Source organism: Lucilia sericata, unplaced genomic scaffold, assembly GCF_015586225.1.
Source record: "Lucilia sericata isolate MDLA Ls3-8-SP2 unplaced genomic scaffold, ASM1558622v1 Contig000220F_arrow, whole genome shotgun sequence".
Lineage (NCBI taxonomy): Eukaryota > Metazoa > Arthropoda > Insecta > Diptera > Calliphoridae > Lucilia > Lucilia sericata.
The window spans coordinates 275,389-297,311 of record NW_023994248.1 but is presented as its reverse complement, the minus strand read 5'-3'; the positions used below and the strand labels follow the sequence as shown (position 1 = coordinate 297,311).

Sequence of the window (21,923 nt, the reverse complement as noted above, 5' to 3'; positions counted from 1 at the left end):
GAAAATTGGAAAATTAAAATTCTTTAGGTAATTTTTATTCATTGTTTTGAAAAATAAATTTCATTGATTGATTTCTATTTTTTGTTTGAATAAATAAAAATTACTGAGTGAGTATTATTAAAAAAAAAAACACAAATAATTTTTTATTGAAACAAATAGAATAAAAATCAAAAATAATTTTTATTTTCAATTTTTATTATAAAAATCAAGAAAAAAAAGTTTATTGAAGAAATCGATTAAAAAAGGTCTGGGAAATATCTTGGTACATTCAAAACATTTCTAGGACGATTCTTTCATACTGACTTTTTTTGAGCAAAAATTTCATGGATAATAATTATTTTCTGTCTCTGTTTATAATACAAATAATATGAATAACACAAGTAACACAAATAAGTACAAACATATAATTTTTTCATTTATATTCTCTTTTATATTTTACACTACCACATATGCGTTCGATCAAAGAAACTTCTAGTTTATAAATTTTTAGAACAATTTTGACATTAATTGTCAATTCCATGTGAGATTTCATTAAGTTGCCATATAATTATTTTAATCTTCATCAAAGACTGCAATCAATCATGATTGTTTCTTCAGTCTTCGCAGATTGATGATAATAATGTCCGAGAAATTTTATTTAAGGTAATTAATGTAAATTTCTCTAAAAGCGCATAAATTAACCATTGTTCTCATTTAATAATTCATTTCCCACTTCATTTAGCTCTAACCCTGACTTCATTTAGCTCAGACACATTCAGCACATTCGACCAATTATTCTCATGCATAAATCAACAACAAATCAAAACAAAGCAACATGTAACAACCATATGATCGTAAAGATTTATAGGTAAACAAAATTATGAAAAATATTTTAAAATTTATGAAATAAATATAATTTGGCTAAAATTTATTAAATATTGAGAAAATAAATTAATGTATATAAATGTAATAAGTGATACTATTAATAAGTGTATTACTATGTTTCATTTTCTAGTGACTGCAGAGAAATATATATATATATATAATTTCAGCGGAATAGTGAATTTTGATTGTTTGTTTGCGCACACACGATATATATATATATATATATACATCGTGTGTGCGCAAAAAAATAAATATTCCGCTGAAATGTCTTGTTTTACCATACAAAATTAATAAAATTTGTATTTATTATTAAAAATAAAAAAGTTTACAATTAAATTGCAATTCAGGGCGCACTTAGAAGCATCTACAACAATTCAGAAACAACATGTTTTTTGTTTTTGTACTAGAATCAGACTAATGTTAAAAATGATATAAGAAATGTAAACAAATAACATTCTTAAGATGTAAACAATAACAACTTTTGTCATTAACTGCCGGTCCACACTAGGAAACTATTTTTGGGAAACTTTTGATTTTGCGTGAGAGTTTCTCGTACTCGGAGTTTCTCGTACTCGGAAACTTGTTTTGTTATTCTTCTCATTCGTACAACAACAAATCAATGCAATTAATACGTAGTTTCTGAAACAAAAGTTCCTATGTGTGGACATTAAGAAAACTTCAAAAGAGAATTAAGAAAAAGTTTCTCAACAAAAGTTTTCTAGTGTGGACCAGATCTAAGCCACTCTACACAAAAATAATTAGCTGCTTTATCGCAGCCACCTTACTTTATTATGTATGCCATGCTTTGAGGCAGATATACAAGCCGATGCGAAATGATCGGCGGCGGCGGATTATTATAGGAAATATTGGCGGCGTCTAAATTGTCGGCTCAATTTAACAAATTAACGGCTTAGCTTTTGAGGCGAAAAAAGTCGGCTCAAAAGTTAGGTTAGGTTGATAGGAGGATGTATACTACATCAAATCCGAAGAAATACACCTATTCCACTATCGGGCCTGTTGTGCGCTCCAATTCATGAAAAAAAAATTGTTCACTGAATGTATTATTTTTCCATATTCAGAAACTCAGTTTCCTGGACGTAATTCCTAAGAATCTTCCAATCGGTGTTGGTTAAGAATGTTAAAAAGTTAAGTTGAAATATATATATATATATATATATATATATATATATATATATATATATATATATATATATATATATATATATATATATATATATATATATATATATAGAAATAATAAAGTATAAATAAAGGTGTTCCACTACAAAGTCTGAAATATTTTAATTATATAAAAAAACTTATTTATTTATACTACGTTCACATATTCGTGTTCTTTTTTTTTTTTTTTTTTTTTGAAACACATCATGCTTAAAACAAAAAACAATTCAAATTCGACTCGTTTTTCCATACATTTTTCATGTTCAAAAACATCTCAATTCGGCGTGTTTAGTTATAAAACACGTAATGTTTTCAGAACACAAATGACTTTATTTAATTTATTATTTAATTTAAAAATTTAAATTACAAAAAATTATTAATTTTATTGCTTAAGAATTTAAAAAAAAAATAAATTAATAAATATTTGTGTTAAAATCTTTAATTCAGTGTAATTTAAGTGAAATTTTTTATTTAAAAAATATATTTTTTTTTTATTTGGAAAAACATTTCTAAGCAAAAAACATTATTATTTGATATGTAAACGGTTGTGTTTAAATTTTAAAATCATTGTGTTTTCCAAAACACGTTAAAAACATGAATATGTGAACATAATAGTTGTGTTTTGTTGCTAACGTTCAAAGGCAATTTCATGTAAATTTAAAATTTATAAACGTTAGGATTTGACCTGTAAAATTATACAAGTTAATTTTAACGTCGATAAAAGTGCTACCAATTCAAAAATACAAATATTAACGTGTTTTTGTCAAACAATAAATAAATATTTTAAAATAAAATTTAAATTAAAGAAAATTTTCAAATAAAAAAACTTTTTCAAGAAATTGTAAATAATTTCAAGATTTAGCAGATTTTTTCTGTGGGGTGATGCCAAGTCAGGTAATGTTCGTTTTGTTGCTAACTTTAAGCGTTAACACTCATTGATAGCAACAAAACACAGCAAATATTAGCTTGACAATTTTTATCAAAATATTTTTCTATATTTGAAAAATATACAATATATAAAAATATTTTAACTCAAAAACTTTGCTTTTTGGGTAAAATATTTTTTTGATAAATATCTCACTCGCATTCGTGGTATATTATATATATCAGAAATTTTCCGTATTCAGTTTGTTTCTAAAATCGCTAGATTTGTATTGCGTTTACCAACACATATTTTGGTGCTACCAAGTTTTTCAGTTATTTTGAATAATTTCACCACTTTTGTTTATTCACCACACACATTAAACAAGCGTCATTTGTTTGGCATTACTGCAGCTTGATGCATACTTTATTCACTTAAGTGAAAATTTTTAAAAACTTAATTCCTATAGAATTAAAAATAAGAAAAAAAATATTTAGATTGTTCGTGTGTTTGAGTTTTTAATTTTAAATTAAAATGGGAAGAAAACGAAAAATTCCTGTCGCTAATGAAGAAAAGGAAAATGAGGAAGAACAAATTAGTAATACGTCCACACCTAATCAGGTTGCAATGTTGAGTAATGGACCAATATATACAATTATGTCCAAGGTGCAATTAAATGAAACTTTTCACAAAAAATATATTAAAGAGCTGAAGCAACTGTACGAAAAGGTAACAAAAAATCCATATTTACAAGTGAACGAAAATACAATAATTACGTCCAATTTTTCAGATGGATCATGATGCCTTTATTTTTACTTTTGTGAAAATGATAAAAACAGCAATGGTTGCTGAAGAAACAAATGAGTTTGCACATACAACGCTCTTGTTTTGTGCAAAGTTCGTTAGTTCGTTTGAAGGCGATGAGACACATCCTCTACTGGCCGATATATGTCGTTGGCTGTTAACCGTAAGTTTTCTAAATTTTATCAATACGTATACGCTTTTGTTCAAATCCATTAATGAATTACAGACTATTTCAAATAATCCACACATTCGGTTTCGTCTCTGCCAATTTGTTAATATGATTTTAAATGCTCTTGGGAGCGAAGCAACTTTAGATGACATTATTTGCGACAACATTATGGAGTATATGGTGGGGCGCTTGGTTGATGTATCGCCTAGTGTTCGTGTGCAGGCTATATTAGCAATGCAGCGTCTACAAGTCCCTGACAACCCAGATGACCCAGTACTGCGTTCATATCAATATCATCTCTGTTCAGATCCTTCGCCTCGTGTGCGACAAGCTGTCATTACCAGTATGGGACGAAACTATCATACCATACCCTACATTCTGGATCGACTCTGGGATATTGATGAGAAAGTTCGTCGACATACTTATCTTCACATGAGTAGTTATCCAGTGCGATCATACAAAGTATCACAACGAGTAACGTTGCTCGAACAGGGTCTTAATGATCGCTCCGAATCTGTGCGAAAAGTTGTTACAAACGTAATGTTGCAGCAATGGATAGAATCTTATCAAAAGGATTTCGTAGCTCTGATAGGAGCTCTTAAGCTGGATGCAAACGAGACGGAAATAAATCGATATCGGAAAATTGGAAAACAAGTTCTGCGTGAAATATTCAAGTGAGTGCAGCTGATTTAATTATTGAATTAGTTTTTACTTTATTCAAAATTGAAAACTAGCATTAAGGGCGAAAGAAAGTTTTAAGTTCCTATTTGGAAATTTTATTCTATTTATTTCACTTAAGGGCAATATTTTCCTAACAGACGGGCAACTTAGTTTTTTTATATTTTGTGAAAGCTATTAGATCATCTGTTATACCTATGTGATGCATTTATTTTTCACAACATTTTTTCAAACTCTGTGAGCTCTTTAATTGATGTAGCTCTTTTTTTATTAAACCTAGTTGGAATGAAATATGTACATTACTTTTTTGTGCACAGTATGCTTTGCCATGAGCTTATCATTGAAGGAATTCCCTTCACTTTTGACAACTTTGAACATGATTTAGTGAAAATCCGATATTAGGATGCCAAAAGTTAACCACATTCTTCCCATGATACTTTTATTTAAATATCTTTGGTTTTTTACCAGTGACTTTTCTACACTGAAAATAATCCATGCTCAACTTTGCGAAAAAAATTCGTAACTTCTATTTTTGTAATATTTACAAAAATTTCGTGTATAATACGAAATATTTTTTAATAAAAACCTTTTCTATTTTTACGAAAGTACGAAAACCTTTCGTAATATTTTTTTTTTTTAATTTTAGGGAAATTAAACATAATGATATTTATTATCATTAAATAAAACTACAACATTTTTATAAAATTTAAGAAAAAGTAAAAAAATTTAAGATGTCATTTGAAAAGTATGAATTCCATTTTATTTTTTCAATGAAATCTTAGAGAGTGTACAATTTTCATCACAAAAATATATCGAAATTATCGAATTTTTTACATTTAAAACAAATGTTTGCAATAAGAAATGAATTTGAAACTTAAATAGTCAAATATACAGTGCCGGCAAAAAAAATAGACACAAGAAAATTTTTCAGTGGAAAACCTATTTTCTGCCAAACTATATGGTAGAATTTTATGATCAATATCTCAAATGAAAGCTATTTGTATATACTTTCTTCCGTTACTCAGTTATAGTTTTTGAGTCTACGGAAATTTTTATTTAAATTTAACTGAAATAGGCATTGGATAAAATAATAAACTAAAACTATTTCAAATGTTTTGGTTTTTATATTTATTTTTAATTTTTATATAATAGAATACATTTATCGTTTCTATAATGGAATTAATCCCAAATTCTAAACTCTCTATTGTGTTATGATTTGTCATGAATTTTCGATGCTAAATGGACTTTTTGTATTAAATTTGACTTATTTCAGCATATTATTAACATTTCATCGAAATACCTTTATGTATAATTACATTTTTACCCATTCTATAGTGTTCGAATTGTTAAGTAGTGCACTGACCGAAAATTGTCCTGAAAACCGGTAGGTTTTCAATACCTATTAATGGACCCAAAATTTGTTCGACTCTAAATAATTTACAAAAACAGGTTTATAGGTGATTTTAGTACTTTTACCAATTTATTTTATTTTATATTCATGTTTTTTAAGATATTTTGAAAGTGAGACCCTCTATTCAGTTGTCAGGACCATATACTCAATAAAATGTTAATAAAACCAACTTAAATGTGAAAAATTAAAGCAAGAAGTCTATTTAATTTTCAGAAATACATTTTAATTTAAAATTTTTCTAAAGAAATGAACAAATATTTTTTAAAACTTTTCGTTACATACACAAGGCATTATACATAGATAAACTTGTTTCTATTATTTTTTCCAACGCTTATTTCAGTTAAATTTAAATAAAAATTTCCCGAGTCCAAAAAACTATAATAACTGAATAACAGAAGAAAGTACACATAAATAGCTTTCATTTAATCGATCATCAAATTCTACCATATAGTTTGGAAGAAAATAGATTTTCCACTGAAATATTTTTTAATTTTTCTTTGTAACCAGAAGAAATATTTAAAGTCGAGAGAAAGTTATAAATACAAAAAATGACTTGTTAGTAAAAAACGTGGATAACACATACATATTTACAATTTCGATTGGGCGATGCCATTGTGCCCAAACTAAGTCAAAAACATAAGATTAATTACATCACATTAAATCACATTAAATAACTCTATGTAAAAACTCAAAATCTTTTGGCAAAAAATTACAAATTTGTTAATACTTTTGTAATTGTACATAAATGTTTGTTATGACATTGGAAGTGACTTTCAAACCATTTATTGTTTAAATTTAATGTAAAGTTCAAAAGTCGAATACAAAATCAATTTATCAATTCTGGTTTAAACTTTTAGCTACCATTTTCTTTGAACAGCCAATTATTTGGACAAATTGTTTGTAGCGCTACCTTGTTATGAAATGTTTTTATCTTTCCCTGAAATTCTTTTTATTGAATGTTTTGTAATTGTAATAAAAAGCCTTTACTTTTTTGATCAATAGCCCAGAAAAATAATTTTAGATAGCTAAATGAAAATGGCCACATAGCTTCTTTTGACCATTATATTTAAATAAGATCGCCATAAATATCCTGTGCGCTAAGTGAGATATTGACTGTCAAAGTTTACACAAATCAGTTTTTACGAATATCTTACTTATATCTTACATCAGAATGTTGTACGCGATCTGATGCTGTTATAATTAATTAATTAATTAAATTTCCTACATTATACTTGAAGAATTCATTAGTTGTTTTCAAGCCATAGTGCACTATTTGTTCATTGCCTCTAGTGCATTGTCCGTCTATACAAAGTTGTCAATAGAGTCACAGGACATAATTATGATTATCCTGTCTGTTCTGTAAACCGAATCCGAGTAAATTTCTCGTTAAAAAACGAATTCTCAAAATGTTTCTTGTGTTTAAGCCGAGTACGAAAGTAAATCGACTTTAATTTTATTCAAATAAATTAAAAATGTATTTTGCGTTTTTTAATATAACTGTAATTTATTATAATTGCTATGGGCATTTTAAACTCTTTTTCATTTTAAATATGATTATTTTTCTGACAACAACAAATTCAGGTTTATAAGCTTCTCGTTTTTGAAACCGAATCGATTTACAGAACAGACATGTATAATAAAATAATAGGGGTTATAATATACAAAGTCAATAGTTCAGTCCTCTGACTTTGTATATTATAACCCCTATTATTTTATTTCCACTAAAATTCATTGATATTAAAATACTATGGGTTCAACTAGCTCAATATATGTACACTGAAAATAATCCATGCCTAATATACACGAAAAATGTTGTACATTTTACGAAATGATTCGTGGTTTCCACCACGAAATTCCTTCGTAATATATACGAAATTGTACGAAATATTTTAGTAAAATGCAAAATAATTTTATATAATTTTAGGAAAAAAATTTTCATTTTACGATTTTTTTTAAAGACATAAATATGTTAGTTCTTTTAAAATAATTATTGTAAATTTAGAAAAAGATTGCGAATTAAAAAAAAACAAATTTTCAATGTTTTTTAAAAAAACATAAAAAATTTTACAGGAAATTAGGCAGCTAATTTCCTGTAAATTTAAAATTACGTTTAATTTAACTCGCTTAAAATTACGAAAAAAAAAACAAAAAAAAAAAAAATTCGTAACAAAATAATTTTTTTTGTGAAATCAAAAATAATTCTTGTATATTACTAATTAATTTTGTTACGAAAAAAATTCGTATATTACATGTCTTAACAAAATTATTTTTGTAAAAGAAAACAAAGTTTCTTAATATATACGAAAAAAGATATTACGACAGGTTTTCGTACTTTCGTAAAATTAGAAAAGGGGTTGATTAAACAATATTTCGTATTATACGCGAAATTTTCGTATATATTACGAAAAAAGTAGTTACGAAATTTTTTTCGTAAAGTTAAGCATGGATTATTTTCAGTGTAGAGAAACGGTTTTAATAGATTACCAATATTATTGTATAATGTATAGCGATTTTCACTTTAGCAAATATATTTAATACCCTATTAGATTTAAGTTCTAAAATATATTACAAAATCAATAAAAGAGTTCCTAATATCTTCACACAACTAGGTAGGCAGGTCGTCCTCGCGATGTCATCACTGGGGACTCACTTGGGTCCAGTATATTGACCCCTTTGTGATAAGGTCATAATAGATTTTAGTAGATATTAAGAGTTTTTACAAGGATACTTTTGTTACCACACTGAAAATAATCCATGCCTAATATACATACACGAAAAATGTTGTACATTGTACGAAATGCTTCGTGCTTTCGCACCACGAAATTCTTTCGTAATATATATGAAATTGTACGAAATATTTTAGTAAAATGCAAAATAATTTTATATAATTTTAGAAAAAAAAATTATTCATTTTACGATTTTTTAAAGACATAAATATTTTAGTTCTTTTAAAATAATTATTGTAAATTTAGAAAAAGATTGCGAATTAAAAAAAAAAAACAAATTTTTTATGTTTTTTAAAAAAACATAAAAAATTTTACAGGAAATTAGGCAGCTAATTTCCTGTAAATTAAAAATTACGTTTAATTTAACTCCCTTAAAATTACGAAAATAAAAAAAAAAATCGTAACAAAATAATTTTTTTGTGAAATCAAAAATAATTCTTGTATATTACTAAATAATCTTGTTAGGAAAAAAATTCGTTACTTTCGTTAAATATTACATGCCTTAACGAAATTATTTTTGTAAAAGAAAACAAAGTTTCTTAATATATACGAAAAAAGATATTAAGACAGGTTTTCGTACTTTCGTAAAATTAGAAAAGGGGTTGATTAAACAATATTTCGAATTATACACGAAATTTTCGTATATATTACGAAAAAAGTAGTTACGAAATTTTTTTTCGTAAAATTAAGCATGGATTATTTTCAGTGCAGTTACTTTGGACATTTCTGTTTTTATTTGATATCTCATTGCTAGTTTCTATGATTTTGTTGAGGTAATGATTGTATTAAATCGATCCTTTTAAAGAAAACTTAAAAGAGATTACGTTTTATATCCAAATTTGCAACTTCCACGGAGAAAATACCTTCAATGAAAAAAATCAATGCCTAATATACAAGAAAATGTCGTACATTGTACGAAATGCTTCGTGATTTCGCACCACGAAATTGTTTCGTAATATATACGAAATTGTACGAAATATTAGTAAAATGCAAAATAATTTTATATAATTTTAGAAAAAAATTGTTTATTTTTCGATTTTTTTAAATGACATAAATATGTTTAATAGAAAAAATTGTTTTATGCTTAACAGACACTTTAAAAATTGAATTATTTACTGATATTATTTAAACCTCTTATATGTTAAAACACTTTGAAATATTTTCATAATAATATTTGTGTTTTTAAACGCTAAACACCTTAATTCAGTATATGTGACTTTTATACTTCATATTGGATAACAATTTTCAAAATATTATTTCCATCAAGATTAGGTCGATTATATATACCAAAATTTTTATTGACAAATGTTCGCCTTCTAAAATTTAAGAAATAAGGCACCTTCGAGCATCAGTTTTTAAGCTCAAGAATAAATGCTAAGAACTACATTGGGTTAATAAAAAAGGATTTTTTCGGTTTTCAATGACCTATATGGACCTAGCCCTTGGATCCTACAACAAGATAACGCCCCGATCCACACTATTCGGATCGTAAAACCTTATATAGAGTTCCAAAATGTTGAATTGTTGAGCTGCAATCCATATTCACCAGACTTAAACATTATAGAAAACTTGTGGGAATGGGTTGCCCGAAAAGTTTGAGTCAGTAAAACTGTATTCAACAATTCCTGAACTAATCTACGCAATTAAAGAAGTCTGGAGCTCAGTATTACTGAATTAAATGGCCAAGCTATATGAATCACTTCCAAACAGGATTTGTGAAGTGTTAGTCAACCAAGGAGGTTCAATACATTACTAAAATAGCTTAGTTTAATTTATATCGTTGTAAATAATCTATCAATAAGATTTAATTAAAAAAGTTGGTATAAAATCACTTTTTCTGGGGGATGTTCTATTCAAGTGGCGAATTTTTAACACCAGCTTTTTTCGGTTAATTTACAAAAAAAAACATATATATATATATATATATATATATATATATATATATATATAAAGTCAAATATTGCAGATATGACAACTATTCGTATCATATTTTATTCAGAACAAAAATATTATAATGAGGGGAAAAAACAAGTTTCCAGAAATTCCTGATCCAAAAATATAAGCTTTGAAAAAAAATTATATATGTGCTATTCAAGTGGCAAGGAGTGTATATTCCACCAAATAGTAATTGAATTTATACTGTGCAAACTACATCTTTCTAAATCACATCTAAAAATGTGATTACATATGTTATATACATATTAATATTATTGAATACAGTGACTAACTATATTTAAATAACGAGGAAGTTATGATAAATTTAAATAAGTTTTATTTTAACTTTATAATAGTTCTAGAGGTAATTTAAACAATTCATAAAAAATAATGTTCTTAATTATTTTTTAGACGACAAAACAAGGCTGATATTGTTGCTTGCTTATGTCTTGAAGAGGATGGTGATTACTATCGTTGTATACCTATTGAGCGTCTCAGTTTAGAGATGGCATTTTATTGGCAATGTCTTACGGAATATTTACAAAATGAGATGGCAGAGGAGTTGGATCAAATCATACCAGAGCTAACAATATTTTGTTCTTACGTCGAGTTCTACTGTAAAACTCGTAAAACAGACATGGATAAGTTTGAAGCAATGGAGTTTCAGTATATTCTCCTATCGCTAATGGAAATTCTTTATAACTTTGATTTGGGCGATGAAATTGGCCGCGGTAATTTACAGAAACTTTTACATCATCTTCTTAAAAATTGCGCTCTGGATGAAAAGGTCATCGAGGTTATTGTAAAATGTTCTGAAAATTTAATAACTGATCAAAACACTCGACATCAGGTAATAATTAGAACAGCCTTTCACATCAAATAAGTATTTATTTATATTTTTATATTTCTGTAGTTCTTTTTAGATATAATTCACGACATATGTGGTTTAAATGCCAAGCAACAGGACTTGGTTCATGATCGTAATTTAATTAGTGAGTTGCTGGCCAACTCAACAGATGCTGATTTAAATTTAAAGCTTTCCTCACTGAAGGTAAAAATATTAGATTTAGAAGAGCAAGAGATGAATTACGTACAAATGAAAGACTATGTGAGGGCACAACAAATAATAGAAGAGAAAAATATTGCAACAGAAGAGTTCACAAATTTGTTAAGACCTTTACTAGAAAAGCGCAACAGCAATTCTGGAGATTCAGCGCAACCACAATTTTCTAAAGTCGTAAAACATGACTGCATTTTAAGAAGTTTACAAATTACTTATTATATGGTGGTGTCAAAACGTGTTAAAACATTGGGCCACAACACATGCCGATTATACAATGTAAGTTGAGATACAAAGTTTTAAATCCATAAAATAACCTCAATGCTTTTTAATCACATTTGTCTGTTACAGGATTTTATTTTCCGGAATATTGCCTCGAATCAAATAGCAATACGAGATTGGGCATTAAAGTGCGGAGCGGCTTTTAGTATGCTATATGAACCTTTGGCTAAAGATGTGTTTGATGAACTTTATGCTCAGTTCTTTAAAAATCATAATATTCGGATATGGGAAACTGCCATAACGTGTATATTTGAAATGCTTGACCGTTATGGAGTGGACAGCTTTGCTGTTCAAGAAGAACAAAGCAAAGCTAAAAAAACTGGTCGTCAACTTTATAACACGCTTGAGTTCATTGATGCAGACGATGACACTCGCCAGTCCACAACATTGGGACAAGGGGTTGGAGTTATTTATATGATGTCCCACTTTCTCGACACCTGTGACGATATGTGTATTGTGCGAGCCATTATAAATGGTTTCTGCCGATTAGTTCTACATGGTCACATCGAAAATCGTGAAATTATGGAAAAATTACTGTTGCGATATTTTAATCCAGCAACTGGTAAGTGTTTTATTCTTTTTTTATAACATATGGTAATCTATTCAACATTATTATTACTTAATCAAATTTAGAACCAGAGATTAATCAAATATTGGGCGTTTTTCTGGAGAATCTGATTCAACATCGAAAACAAAATCTTCTACAACCCTGTCTAATGATAACAGTTAATTCAGTCCTCTCTGCACCATACGACAGCCCACTACATGATATTAGACCCGAAACTATAACCCGCTTTATTATAGATGCCACACGGCCGGATGCCGTTTCTGGAAATAATTGTGAGAACTCGCACAATAAGTTAGCATCGGTATTTTTAAATGAGATGGTCAATAATTCAAATAACAAAGAACTTTGTAAACTTTTGGCAAAAGAATTAACAACACTAGAAGTCAATGTTATGCAACAAGAGGAACTTAAAAAAGAAATGAAGGAATTAGCTGATAAATTAATTTTGGTAAGTGTAAATATACTTCTTGTCTTAAGGGATGTAACGAATCCTCGTTTTCGCATATGCGAATGCGATTTATTCGCCTACTTTTTTACATTCGCATACGCTTTTGCATTCGCTAAATTTCTGCGAATGTTTTAGCGAATGAAATTTTAAACTAATTGTATGTACTTGTATTTACTAAAACTGCTTTCAATTTCTGATATTACAGAACAAATTTGATCCAAGAACCGTAAAATGTATAATTGATTTTAAAGATATGCTCGATGGAGTTTTTAATCCACCTGCAAAGAGAACAAATGAAGATATGGAATCAGAAGATGAAGATGATGATCCCGAAACAAATCCTTCTGAAAAAAATATGGAAACTGAAACAGTTGGTACGTTGTCTGAAGGTATTAATGAAACATCGCCGACTACCGGAACAGAATGTAATAAAGAAAAGTCTGTTTGTTTAGAAGGAACAAATAATTCGCAAAATGAAAGCAATAGCAACAGAACTCTAGTGGCTAGCGAAATTACAATTGTGTCGCCTTCAGCTGCCAATATGCCAACTACATTTGGGAGTGAGAATATAACAAGCCATAGATTTTTAAGAAAATCTCTCAATCTTTCTCGAAATAATTCGATTGATAGCAGTGGTACTCCTGGTAATGATCAAATATCGAGACCTAACAAAATTCGAATAGAAGCACGAATCGACTCGGACAAGAAGTTAAAAGAACCGACAAAAGATTCTGGACCAGAGAATTCTAGGGCTAGAAGAAGTCTACGTTATAGCAAGCGAAATACAAATCAAAATGATAATGAAAAGGACGACACAGAATTGGTCAAACTTAAACCTAGAGAACCAGAAATAATTGAAAAAATTTTACATAGTCCTACAAAATCGAAAACTCCTTCAAAATCTCAAAACGAATTACGACATACGTCTGAAGTTCGGACGCCAGAAAAACAAACTGAAAAGACGTTAACTCCACAGAAAGATACAACTGTAAACGAAACGGTATCTAAGGAAAGAAGCTACAGGGGGACTTCGTTTTTACGACATGAAAATCGTACTGATAAAGAAAGAACCCATGATAAATCAGGTGTTACATCTTCCGAAGAGGTAAATATCAATAGTAGAAAACATTTAGCTATTTTGCTAATTCCTTCCTTTTATTGTATTTAATTCATTGCTTAGCTCGATATATCGGAGGTAATTCCAGAATCACCAAGAGACAAATCTCCGAAGACTATTTCGGGAACAACCACCCGTTTGCGGGCAAATTCTACAATGCGCTCTATGCGCAGCCGTACATTCCGCAACGTTTCCCAACCCGTAGGCAAAGTGAGTACGACACCATCTACGTCCTCTACCAGACGAACAAGACTCCAACTTTAAAACGCAAGACGTGTTCGCATAAAATATTCAAGATCCAGTTCTCCATTAGATTGCTTGTCTATCATTATTATACATACATATAAGATCATAATTAACTCTATTTACTTCCATGCATATCATTCAATTATTTAATTGTGCCGACTTTTTGTAATACTGTGGCAATATTTCCCTTATTAATACTGAAAAAAATATGTATTTGAAAATAATTGAAAACTGTGTATCATTTTACCATAGCTATTCAACTATTACAAATTTAGCAACTTCAAACTGCCTTTTAAGTATTTTTTTGGATCGAATTGAATATTAACTAGAGTGGAGTAGGGGACAGTGGACAAAAATCTTATCTAAAATCACTCTAATACCTATACTTTATCTTATTTAGACATTGGATACATCATCCTCACATGTTACGGTAGCAACCACACCTTTACGTAATGGACGCAAGCGTGTTTTGCGAACTTCTCCTAAATTATATGCTTCTGCTGCTTCTACAGCCATGTCCTCTCCTGTTAGAAAACAGCCATGCATTGAAATAGGTAATTAAGAAAAAACTTATAAATAAACACTTACAAAACACCATTATTAACCTAATATTTAAACATGTATATATATTTATATTTCGATGGTAAAAGGTTAACACCATTTAACTAACATTATTTCCTACATGTTAATGATTTCAATCATCATCCAAGAAAAATATTGACACCATTAACTCAGGGTTGGAAAAATGTTTGTCTCGTGGTTTCATTTTTTCACCATCGATTTTTGTACATTTCATTTATACTATAACGGAATTGTTATTTATTGTATTTTCCATTCTAAATTTATATCAATTCAAACTTTTTATAATTTGCATAACTTGTTATTGGTATGAAAAGAAAGCCAGAAATAAAACTAATGTTCAAAACATACATACATAGGGCCTGTTCGGAAATGCATTACTGCACTGCATCAGATGCACACTACGTTCGGAAATGCATCACCGAAATTCTGATACGCAAAAAACGGAAAACTCCGCAACATAAAAATGGACGATGCGAAAAATGAGGGGGTATTTAGATTTTAATTTTTCATGAACTTTATTTTCTTTTTTTCTTTTTTTTAACGAAAGTAAAACTATGCATAAAATGAGCATCCGTTTATTTGCATTAGCATCGCAAACTAATAATCAGATGCAGTCTACTGATGCATTTCCGAATAGGCCCACACATAGTACACATTCATATACGCCAAAATTATTATAAATAAAAAGTGGAAAAAATGGAAATAAAATTCCGGAACCGTTATAATACAGATACACGATGTGTATTTCATTTCTGCAGCTTTATCTCTTTTTTGACGAGATATTAAAAATACAGATTGCGAAATTATTATACATTGTAAAATTTGTGTGTTGACATAAAAAAATAATCAGAAAATTTGAGTTAATCGTTTTGGCAATTTTGACATCCAAAAACGCTGCAAAAATATTGTTTTTTGTTATTGGAAAAAAACTTTATAAATTTATTAGGAGTTAATAATTACTAACATTAAAACAATAAAAGGAACTTTAGTAATTTTGCGAATAAAAGGAGTATACATTTTTTCGGTACACATATGAATCAGTACACAATAAATTTGTATTTTTTTTTATTTTATTTAATTTATTTTACTAATTTATTTATTTTCAACAGCCTATTTATTATCGGCTAGGTTAAAACCGATTATAAATTTCTACTTAAATATAGTTAAGAAAATTAAATAAATTATATAATAAAAATTGAATTCAGACAAATTCTACTTTGAAATTACAATGAATATTTATTAAAGGCCTGCACAAGACAAAAATAATGCAACAATTTTTTAAAAAATATCGTGTGCGCCATCATAAGAGCACGAAATCTTTTAGGAAATTGTCGTATTATTGTTGTCTTGTGTAGGCCTTTAATATTGATTCACTAAATGACTCCAGTTTAGTGTAAACCATTAGAAAAAATCTTAGTAACGTTATTAGCCTGACAGCGTTTTCTGTCAATAAAATTTATTTTTTGAGTAACTGAAGAGACTACATGACATATTTTATAGCAGGAAATTTCATAGATACTCTTTCATACTACATAAAAACGTTTTATGTAGTACAGCATTAATTGTTTGTCTGTTAAACGAATTTGAATTTACACATATTCTTTAAAATTTGGATATATTTGTATTAACTAAGATTTCATACAAATTATAAAGAAGCGCATTGTATATCGTCACCTAAAACGCATTTTTAAAATTTTACAGGAGAAGCAAAAAACTATGAAATTGAAAAGTTTGTTTCTATCAACGCGATTTATTTGTAGTAAATAAACAAATTGTTTAATAGTGAAACCTATCAGTTACGATGGTTGACAATGGCGTATATAAAAATGGATAAATTGGACTATTTACCTTTAATATTTAAATGTTTTTGTAGATAGGGCCTTTTGTTTTTTGTCAATAATTTTGGTCGGAGGAGTCCAATATTTTGTGTGGAAATTTGTTTTGGTGCAATACATTATAATCAACAATAAAATCGATTTGGAATTTTTGGTTAGTTAGGGCCGTTTGCGTTTCAGATGACGATATATAAGTCGTATTGTTACCAACGCATAATTAAATGTTAGTAATATATAATGTCATAAAAATAAAGATGAGTTAGTTCTGTAAAAGAGTACACAAAGCAATTGTTGTTCGAAAATTTTCGTATTTTTCATTAACTCGAGATATAAGTAAGTAAAGTAGAAGACTTCAAAATTTTCAAGAAACAATTTTTGGCGTTTTTAATTTTCTATAATATGTGTTCAATGTATATAAATGTTTTCATATTTGTAATGATATGTGGTGTTTTGTGATGTTTTTATGTTCTCTTTGTGTTTCTGTTTATTTATTCAACCTCTTTATTTAGATTCGAGTAAGACTTCAACTCCTCGAAGTACGCGTAAACGTCGATTAGAAAAGAAAGCCTCTCCAAATCATTCAACCGATGGTAAAGCTTCATCATCAGTATTAATGCAATCTTGTCTAGAGAGCGAAAACACGAATTCAGAGGATACTACAACTGCAACAAATCCTTGCGTGATTAGTCCTACATCAAATAAGGAAAACGTAGTACAAAAAAGGAAATCAATACCGGCTATTAGCAAATCAGCCCCGTCCAATAGTATTCAAAATGACTCCAAGAAGAGCCCATCTAAAGATGAACAAAAATTAAATAAAAGTATTGCGACAAGAAATTCGGCTAAAAAGGAACTCATATCTAAAATGATTATGACAAGAAAAAGGCTTTCTCAAGAAAATTTAACTATACAATCATCATATTCAAATTCTGGTACAAAATCTGAAAATGGAAAGAGTCGCATCCCTGTTAGAACGAAAAATGTGGATAAACCAGTAGAAAACACTTTGGAGAAAAAAACATTTTCAAAAAACTCGCGCATAGTTTCAGGTAAAATACCTGTAGGGCGATCATTACGTTTAAAGATGGGTCATTTAGCAACATCCTCTACTTCAACAACTTCTACTCATATCACATCAATGGCTTCAGGCAAATCTTCTCGACGACGGAATATATAAATTTTAAATTAGTCAAACCAAATATTAAAAAAAATTAGTTTGAATCTTTTGAAAATTAGCTAGTGAATTACTTATTATTACTTCTTACTTTTCTATATTTTTGCTTTTGGTAAATTTTAATCCATACATAATTATATTTTATTAGTAAGTAGTTTATTGTTCTCTTATAAATATAAAAAATAAAATTTTATTAAAAATACAATTATTTTTTATTTCAACTATTCCTTCTTATAGTTTTTATCCCAATTCTTTTTTCCACGAACTTCCTAAGAAGCGAAAAAGGTGTAGAATTTACTCCATGGAAGTACTGAAAAAGACCTGAAGAAGTGATGATTTTAACACATGCATGTCATAGGAGAGATGTCATTTTTATTTGATTCCAAATTCACTACTTCTGAAGTCATTCTCAAGAAGTAATTTTAATGTTCTTTTTTTGGAAGTTATTCGGAAGTGAAATTTTAGTATTATAGAAAACAACTAATTTGACTTAAATAATATTAACTTTAATTAGGGTACCCAGCAAGAAACCTATGAATTTTACATTAGAGTGTCATTGGAGGGATGTTGTTCATTTTTGACAACTCTGAACTACATCTAATCCTATATGTCAAAAATAAACCACATTCTGGTTTTTCACCAAAACTTGATGTACTTCAAATATGTTGTTTGTAATGACTTTTCTACATCTAATTCCTCATTTTTAACTGGGTATTCATTTGTAAGGAAATATTTGGTTTATACAGCGGAAAATATGTAATCGCATTTTAAGATGCGATTAAGATGTCGTTTGTAAAGTCACATTTTCTACAAAAGCCCATCTATCTTCAACATTGAAAAAACAGAATTATTTTCACTGCTTCGGAAATCTTAAGCATCACTTCCTCAGAAGGTAAAAAAAAAATACAATTAGTGCTACTTTTGAAGTGGTGATTGTAGGTGTCTAAATAATATACTTTATATACTTATACCAAAGCTCTAAAAGAATTCATTCCTTAATTCTTTTTTTGAAATTGAGTTATATCTTAAAGAATTAACAATTCCTCAAACTCATTCCCTTTGATTTAATTCCTAGAATTAATTCTTAAAGCTTTTGATGTAGTTGAATTAATTCTCTAATGAATTAGTTCCTATAGAATGTTAAATTCCTTCCGAATGAATTAATTTTGTTTGCATTCAATCTGTTACAAATTGAATTAAAATAAATTTCAACAATTCCTATTGATTTTTAAATTCCCTCTGAATGATATAAATTTTGTTTGAATTCAATCTATTACAAATTGAATTTAAAAATTTTTCAACCATTCAATTTGAAATAGATTGAATGAAAGTTTTGTTTTATAATTCAAAATCATTCTGTATATTAAAAATTGAATTAAATTTTTTTTCTTTCATTCAATTTGTAATAGAAGGAATTAAACAAATATGAATGATCATTCAATTGAATTAATTCCTATAAAGAATGAATTCTTTTAGGAATTAATTCAATGGAATATAAAGCCAAGGAATTCAGCTTTAGAATTTAAATTCAAAGAATGATTTTAAAGAATGGTACATTCAAAAATTTAAAGCCGAATTAAAAATATAAGGGAATTAATTCCAAATAGAATTCATTCTTTCCAAGCTTTGACTTATACATAAAAAAGTTAAGTTTTCATTTTAATATTAATTTTATAAATCAAATTGAGTTTTCAATATTTTTTATTACAACATAAAATTTTGTATTGTTAAGTTGTTTAAATCTTTTTATAATAAATATTAATTTAATTAAAATATACCTATTCACAAATCGTTACCAACTATAATGGCGATCCTGCCTATGAAACAATATTAACTTGTAATTAAAACTAACAATTTGAATTGAAACTAACGTTGAATGAAGAATTAAGTATTTATATCGTTAAAAACCAATTCGAACATTTTGGTCAATGAGGAGTGATTCAAAATCGAATATACTCAAGAACAAAAACTTCTTAAAAAAATATCAATTCTAATTCATCTAAACGGTTGGAAAACGAAGGAAATTTTATATCAGATCAGATCAGTTCAAACAACAACATTTTAAATAAAATACCAATCTGAAATATCGTGGAAAAGAATTCATCTATATTAAGTATTTATCTTACGTTAATCTTAACATTTATTATTCTGCTTATATTAAGTATTTAAATTTTAAATATCCGTTAGATATACCTACATAGGTACACATAATCTGAAATATTAAATAATTAGCTTAAATTAATATCAATTATAATCTTCATTTTGATTTTTTTTGTAAACTTCGCCTCCAAAATGACTACACGCTCTCTACCTCGTACAAGTACACACACACAAAGTTCAACAACTTCACAATCTAGTTTAATTACTATAAATACTGTTTTAAATCCAAATATGTACATTTGGTAATCAATCGACTGATAGGAATTCCCAGATAGATTTAGACATATGTGCTGCGACTATTAAACTCCCTCAATTCTGGACAAATTGTCCAGAAGCATGGTTTGTACACGCAGAAATGCAATTTGCAACAAGAGGCATATCTGCAGACCAAACCAAATGTGAATATATAATAACAGCTCTTCCTCAAGAAGTTATTATAAAAGTGTTAGTCTTTATTCAGAATCCGACTACAACTGAAAGATACCTAAATCTTAGAAGATTTTGATCGAACGTTTCTCTTTAAGCGAAACTTCGAAATTAGATAAAATTTTATCTGATAATGATATGGGAGATAGAAAGCCATCGGAATATTAAGATCGTTAGCTTTTCTCGCTGGTTCCAATTTTAGTTCAGATGTAATAACCAAACTTTGGCTACGTAAGCTTTCTAAAAGCCTAAATGTGGCATTGACGGGATCAAATATAAGTGATCATAATGAATTAGTTCAACTAGCTGATAGATTATGGGAAGTAATTTACAATGGTGAAATAGGTAGTGTAAGACAAGCTTCTAGAAGTTCTAATATAGAACGAAATGTTCAAAACCTAACCTCTTCTTTATGCGAAAATATAAATAAATTAACATTGGAAGTTAGTTATCTTAAAAAGGAATTGGAAACACGAAAATCTCGTGGTCGTTCACCAAATGGAAACTGGCTTTGTCGTTTTCATTACAGATTTGGTAACCAAGCCAGGAAATGCGAACAACCTTGTTCATTTTCGAATGAAAATTCAACAAACTAAAATCGTCTACTGTTGCCGCGACGAACAGTAGAAATGTTGATTACAATTCAAGTCGATTTTTTATTTTTGATACAAATAATAAAATGAAGTTTCTAATCGATAGTGGTGCAGAGATATCTGTGTTACCATCATCAAAATTCAAAAATGATAATAGGAAATCTGACATTATTTTAAGAGCAGCAAATGGCTCAAACATTGCAACATTCGGAAAGAAATTGCTTAATGTAGATTTAGGTCTTCGACGAGAATTTCCATTTATTTTCATAATTGCAGATATTTTTAAACCTATTATTGGTGCCGATTTTCTTTGCAAATATGGTCTTTTAATAGATATTAAACATAAGTGCCTAATCGATCCACTTACAAATTTGTCCGTTAATACGTTTTCAAGTTCATGTAATGTATCACTTCCTAAATTGTTTTCTGTAGATAATCAATATACACAACTTTTAAGAACGTTTCCTTCACTGGTATTAGAACACGATTATACAAAACCAATAAAACATTCAACAGTTCAGAGATTAGTAACAAAAGGAGCCTTACCTTTTTCAAAACCCCGTCGTTTAGACCCCGTAAAATATAAAGTAGCGAAAACGGAATTTGAGTATCTTGTAAAAGCAGGTATATGTAGAAAGACCCAAACGAATGGCGTCCGTGCGGTGAGTTTAGACGTTTGAATGTAGTAACTGTACCAGACAGATATCCCTTACCCCATATTCACGATTTAAATATGAACATAAAAGATAAAAATATATTTTTTTAAATTGATTTAGTAGATATATTTAAGACGGCAATTACAAC

At 28.4% G+C, this 21,923-nt stretch overlaps 1 protein-coding gene across 1 annotated transcript; it reads left to right on the top strand.

Annotated features, from left to right (window-relative positions):
* Window positions 1–3,295: 3,295 nt before the first annotated feature.
* Window positions 3,296–18,145, top strand: LOC119602302 (condensin complex subunit 3). The gene is made up of 11 exons (XM_037953735.1): window positions 3,296–3,634; window positions 3,696–3,872; window positions 3,936–4,552; window positions 11,040–11,478; window positions 11,542–11,967; window positions 12,040–12,532; window positions 12,604–12,986; window positions 13,192–14,091; window positions 14,167–14,313; window positions 14,750–14,903; window positions 17,276–18,145. The coding sequence occupies exons 1-11, from the start codon at window positions 3,440–3,442 to the stop codon at window positions 17,941–17,943; spliced, it is 4,599 nt and encodes a 1,532-aa protein (XP_037809663.1). The 5' UTR covers window positions 3,296–3,439; the 3' UTR covers window positions 17,944–18,145.
* The last annotated feature ends 3,778 nt before the right edge of the window (window positions 18,146–21,923 follow it).